At 33.3% G+C, this 6,820-nt stretch overlaps 1 protein-coding gene across 2 annotated transcripts in view; it reads left to right on the top strand.

The window, feature by feature from the left end:
* The window catches only part of LOC124360585 (SR-related and CTD-associated factor 4-like), an 83,955-nt gene that overhangs the window by 29,251 nt on the left and 47,884 nt on the right, over positions 1-6,820 (top strand). For both annotated transcript variants that reach the window (XM_046814318.1, XM_046814317.1), the window contains exons 7-8: positions 1,734-1,870; positions 4,349-4,523. In XM_046814318.1, coding sequence (XP_046670274.1) covers positions 1,734-1,870; positions 4,349-4,523 — 312 coding nt within the window. The remainder of the gene's footprint in view (positions 1-1,733; positions 1,871-4,348; positions 4,524-6,820) is intronic.

Here is a 6,820-nt window from a genome sequence, read left to right as displayed (position 1 = left end):
ACTCGTTCTACCAATCAGTTGTTATTTCATATTTACCGAGTATTAGGTCTACTAGTTGTGTTTGTTTTTGTGTTGTGAGCGTGTGCTTTATTGAGCTGTTGTCATTACAACAATGGGTTACAATTTAAAAAAATTAAAGATCAAAAGAAATATATTTTTTTTACTAACATTTATTTGGAACTATTATAAGCTTAAAGTGAAATTAGTCGAAACTTCATTACAGTAGAACCCCTCATATCCGGCCACCACGGGACCGAGCCCCTGGCCGGATAACGATTCGGCCGGATAAACCAACCTACAGTACACAGCACTTGACGAAACAAAACAATTGTACTGTACTGTACTAACCGCACTGGAAATAATCAACGAACTGTTTACAGGTTAAACCTATTAGCTCAACTGAGGACAACACAGGAAAATGTAAACAAATAGATACACAAAAATAACGCAAGAGTCGTGGGAGACTAGTGCGTGCAACTGCGCGTCTGCAAGCCGTGGTAAATAAATTTCGATATTGGCTTCCGGGAAGTGGCCGGATAAACCGAGGTGCGGTAAAAACCGAGGCCGTATATGAGGGGTTCTACTGTAATTACAAGAACGTGCAATTAAAAGTGAACTTTGAAGATTTTACATTTACTATAAATTGATATTTTAACTGTCTGTACTTATATTCTTTTTTAAATATGCCATGTGCAAAAAAGTTTTTAACCTACTCTTTGGTTTTACAAAAAAATACATGTTCTACTCTTTGTATATTTTGTTACATCATATCTCCAATCATAACTTTTGTACAAATAAAAAACTTAATTCACTTTTTTGAATTTTTATATCTGCATACATTTGATAATAAAATAAGGATACGATAAAGTACAAAGTACCAAAAACAATTTATTACCGAGATAAATTTGATTACTAGATCTTGTGTTGTTACTTGAAACTATAATGTGTACGTTAAGGGTCTGTTGTTTGCTTCTTCTGATTGTTCAAGTTTAAACATGTTGAGTATCTGGACTTGAGTTGAGTATTCTTGGTCTTTCAGTGATGCGAGTTAGCTTCTTTTAAAAGAGTTAATATTTACTCTAAAATGTACATAATAATACTGTAACTAAGACTAGGGGTTTAAAGAACTTTTTACATTCCATGTCTTGTATTGTAATTCTGATTTAATTTAGTGTACTTTCACAATAACATTGAACACACAAATGATCCTTAATGTTTTCATTGTTATGTTCAACATCATGACATAGAGAGCTATGAGAACTGTAACAACTATTGTGTCTCGATATCTTTATGGTGCGTGCCATCTCCTTAAGTACATGCTTATATCTCAAAGCATGCAGAATAAATTCTTAGATCTTCTTATGATATTTTTGAGGCACTCATATTTTGACTCTTTGTGTACAACTCTAATAACGAAATAGTTAATAAGTATTGTTATTACTTAAAATGTAAATAACAGTGTTAAAAATGTTTAAGTATATCTTAGCAGGGAAAATATCCTTTCAACGAAAAAAAAAAAAAAAAAAAAAAAAAAAAAGAAACTAAACATTGCAAATATCTTGGGTGATGAGTATTATTTTAAACAGTTCATTTATTGGAATTTGGACGATAATAACAATGGAGTATATTGTTGTACAAAAATATTAATAATATATCTTGTATAAAATATTTTTGGATTTTGTTTACAACAATTGCTTTGTTTATAATTTCTTTGTAATGTCTGTTTTAAACAGGTAAAGTTTGATAAAAAATTGTTGGATTTTGACTATGGGGAGGAAGAAGATGAGGATGGAACTCCAGCTCAGCATCATCATCATCAGCAGCAACAACAGCAGCAGCAAGTGGTAGCTGGTCTAGACTCAATCGGCAGGTACATGCACGTTAAGTTTTAGATTGATTATAGTATTAAGTGGTGACGGTTGTCAAATCAGATTTTAAATCTTAACCCTTTGAGTGCCAAGGGCCAATTTAATCGGCCTAGCAACGTTTCCGCATAGTGCCAAGGGCCGATGTAATTGGCCCGATGGTATTGACGAAAATTGCCAAGGGCCGACTAGATCGGCCTTTCCAACATAGAGCGATAAACTGGACCCCTTACTAAAAGATATCATACGTGCATTGTGTTGATATATGTAAGACATTGGCCCTATAGATTATTATTTTTTGCGTCATTTTCCCATAACTTTTGCTAGAAACTGTGTATATGTGTTTTCTTAGTGTCATTGTAATTCTACTGAATAGGTTGCAATTTTAAAATTTAAATCACCTTCTACCCTACAGAAGATAGTATTATTTGCAGTCAGTACATTGCAATAATTATATCCTAATTTTTCAGATTTCACACAGACCTGGAAAATAAGGGAATTTTAAAAGATGCCAGCAGTCAGGAAATATAGATTTAAAAAATAAGAATTCAGGGAATTTTTGCTGCAATACAAATTTAGGTATATTATTTATGTTTTTCCAAAAATAAGTATATCTGGTCGGTTAAAAAAATTCAGTTTTGATATATCAAAGTAAGTGGGTTTTTTCCAAGAGACCATTACCGTATGATGTAGAACATACTATTAATTAGCAGAGCATTGAATGTTTGTAATGATGTAACAATGTTCATTGGGAGTTAGAAATGTCTGCTAACCATTGAAAAATTACAAAACAAACAAAAAATTACTTCATGATATGCACGTCAGCGTTTTTCAAATAAACTTTAATGGTTTGTGAAACTTTCTTGAGAGAAGTTCAGTTTCCAAAACTTTAAGGTTCATTTCACCAGTCAGATCTGTACTATTAGCGAATAGAGTGTAGCTGAAAGACCAGGTATTCGCTTCAAATGCACACACCCATGAGTGCAAAAGGTTGGGGCCAGCCTAGCACCTGCATTTTTTCTGTCCCTCTTCCTATAGTCAGACTTGAACTCAATGGTAGAACCTCTCAACAGAAAGAGACCAATACTCCTAACTGATGCCTTTTTTTAAAAGAGACAGCATTATCCTTGGCCAGATTAACATTAAGATCAATCATCTCACACCAGTTTCCTTCTGTGTTCAGGGCTGCATCAGTCAATTTTCTGACTATTGTGTTAGACTTACCAGTCACCAGAATTACGTCATTGGCTAACCCCTGTGTGCAGACATCACTACTGTTCAGTGATCTGAACACGTCCCCCACAACCATGTTCCACAGGAGAGAAGAAAGGACATAACCTAGGTAGTTCGATGCACTGAATGTTGTTTCCAGAATAGTAATAACATTTATATTAATGAGCAAGGTCCTTATCCAGTTACTAATCTGAATATAAGTGCGATGTCTCAAGATTGCACCAATAATTGCCTAAAAGCCTGTGTTTTCAAAATCCTCCTTTATGTTCAGAAATACACCTATGGTCGCTTCTTGCACTGCCAGCTTTTCTTTATATTGCACAATTGGTACAGGTATGAGCTGTATTATTTCCCTGGTATATAAGCTTGTTGATTTGAATGAAGAAGATGCCCCAAAAGAAGCCCTTCCCAAAAAAACCTTGCAACCTATCTTCTCCAAAGCCTTTAGAAGAAATGAGAACAAACATAAGGCTTAAAGGATTTAGACCAATTGAAACCAGACCTTCTATGTTTTGGTATAAATACCATCCAGGACAGTCTCCAGGACAAAGGATATCCTGAGGGTTACAGATACCCTCAATTGTTCACAAAATCAAGGAAGGATCAGTTTGACTCCAGTCTGACACAGCTGAGAGATTGCTCCTTGTCATAAATGAAGCTGTCCGGAAAGGGAGTAACCATTATATGTAGCACTCTATCTGGTTCTGTGACGATTTGCCATAGTCGTTCTTGAGATTGTATTGGTTGGGTTGACATTTTGAGACGCTTGGTTGGCTAAGGTTAAGCGGGAGCCATGCCCTTAACTGTCTTCTCTGCTGCTGTCTGGTTTAATGATCACTTTAATAGTTTAATGACTGACATACAATTTTTGTTTTAGTAATGGTGTAGGTTTTATATTTATAAGTGTTAATTCTAACTATTTCAATAGCTTTAGTTTTGAAGAGAAATATCAGTTGATCATAGTCTAGTGTCCTCACATTCCTTTGGGCCCACATGTTGTGACCAGCCATTGCGAAAATTAACACATTGGGTGCGGCACGGTCACCGAGGACCGCGCGCTCTACCGCTTGTTTACTGTTTCAGTGTGGTGTAGCCACTTGCTAGAACGGGGTGAAACTACGCCGCAGTCAATGTGTTAACTGTTATATTGAGTACAAAATTATTTATTCATTATAATTAAATCACAATGTGTTTATTACGCATGGTAAAAAAATCAAACTGACATTGTTTTATTTTATTTGAATGTTTAGCATTTTGTCAAATCCTGAAGTTCTTCGGCAGCTACAAACTTTGCAACAAACTCTCAATAACCCTCAGCAAATGAGGCAACAACAACAACTAGATACGGAGGAGAAATTGCGCAAAATGCAAGAAATGAGGCAACAGGAGGAAGAGTTTGACAAACACCTTGCACAGACTGTACCGGTGAGCCCTCAACTTTATTAAAATGTATATAGTTCAACCTTATTTTTCCAGACCTCATTTGTCAAAATATCCAGGTTATCTGGATCAGTTTTGCAGAGTGGAGGGAGTTAAATTTATTTAGAATAGAATATTTTTGTTACATTTTTAGTGTAAGTAATTTTACCCTTAACATAACTCTGATCTTCCGAATTATGGATACAATATAATAACACATTAACAATTGTAGTTGATAATTGTAAATTGGAAAATTTAAATGATTGGCTTCAGACCGACAACATCCAGGTGACTGACCTAAATATTATCCAGTGAAAACTATTCTGATAATAAAGAACTGTCATAGAAGATGTAATAGCTGACTCTGATCCCATGGTGCAGCTAGACCTGCTGATGGTTTTTTGAGTCACAGTTTGACACATCTTTGGAAATGATGGCTTAGAAACATCTCCCTGATCATATTTTCCAGAAACGGTGTACAAACAAAACAAAACAGACTTTTGTTGTTGTGTTTTGTTGTTTAACACACTTTTTTTAAAAGAGACTTAATTTTTCTATACAACAGTAAACAACATTTATTTTTTCTATAATAAATATCTAAGAAACAAAATAATAAGTTGGTTGTCTGTAACATTTATATTTGTAACAAATAAATTCCCTATTATCTTAAATGTATTTTTTAATTTGGTTCCTGGTTTTTCTGGAGTTTTGTTTATCCAGAACACTGTCGTTCACAGTTAATATGGATAAATGAGGTTATACTCTACTACCTTTATTGTTCTTCATGTATTAACCCATGGCAGATCAATTTGTTTGGCCATTCATGTCCCAGCAGGTGCAAATAAATATATGCGTCAGCATCAGAATAGTAGTTCCATGCTGTATTGTAAACACACCCGGTGTTTATACTATTATTATTATCAGCACTTCATGGTACACGTAACCGATACTGTAAAATGTGAAACAAATTGATATTATAAAAACAGGCAAGGAAACCAATAGATCAGTAGTGCAACATAGGAAAGAGTAAAATCAGCTGATTCAACTTCTTTTTAAACGATTTATTGAATATTTACAAAGGTGTTTGAAAAAATAAAAGAAAGAACATTGATGAAAGCAATCAATAGACTAGTTATGAAGCTGTGTTCCAAACATTATTAGAACTATTAGTAGGTAAAAGTAAAGATCACTTTTACAACTAGAGCTAGACCAAGCTACTGCATGACGAGATATTTTGGCATTGATCTGCAATGGGCTAACAGTGTGCCAACTAACGTACACTACTCATTAGTCATGATGTTTTAACAAATTTTAGTAGGAGAACAAATAATTTGTTGAGTCATGTTAGCATCTGGTCCATCCGTTTTATTTCTTCGGTTACTGTAAATGTGTCATTCCAAAATATCAAAGAAAACCTATTTTGATTTTTTTATATACTAAAAAGACAATCACAAAATATTCTCAATCAGTTGATCATAGTCTTTATGTTAGCTTATGCAGTGTAACTGTACTTCATGTTTAAATATTTTTCTAAAGCATTTTATAAACAAAGCACAGTATAATTTTTCACATGGCATTTAATTGTGTTTAATTGTGTCACTCTGATTAACACGTGTTTAGTCATCAGCTGTTTTGAAGTAATCAAAAGTCACATAATATTAACATTAGATTTTAAAATCTACAAAAGGCACATCTGTAATCAAAAGTCCCATAGTATTAACATTAGATTTTAAAATCTACAAAAGGCACATCTAGATTGTAGAGTTTTTTATTGATATCATATATGTATATAAAATAGTAGTTTTAAATATCTAAAATAGTGTACAAAAATCAAGAAAATCTCTTAATAGTGTAGATAATATTACCATCATAACAATTTCCATGTACGTATCATATTAGCTTGCCATTTTAGTATTAAATGTGTTGCAATACTGTTGTAAAGCAGGTAAGTTAAACTAGTAATATTATAAATAATTGGATTTTGTGTTTGTTAGTTTATTTTTTATTTTTTAACCATAGTTTGCATTTTATCGTATTATGATGTAAAAATGTCCTACTATCAACAGGAGCCCTATTTCTTTATATTAATAGTTATGAAAGTGAGGAGGATAATTTGGACAGCAATGCTATTCTTCCTAATCATATAGAACAAAAATGCTTCACTTAAAATTTTATCAAGTCTTAGGAAGTTTCACATTACTGGCAGATTCCATGTGGTTATTGTTTTGGGCACTCTTAAATAGGTTATTGTAAACTTCACATTAAGAAAAGCAGTGGCTAAAGATATAACGTTGTTTATAAAT

This window comes from Homalodisca vitripennis, chromosome 4 (assembly GCF_021130785.1).
Source record: "Homalodisca vitripennis isolate AUS2020 chromosome 4, UT_GWSS_2.1, whole genome shotgun sequence".
In the NCBI taxonomy this organism is placed as follows: Eukaryota; Metazoa; Arthropoda; class Insecta; order Hemiptera; family Cicadellidae; genus Homalodisca; species Homalodisca vitripennis.
This window is presented reverse-complemented; position numbering and strand designations above follow the sequence as displayed.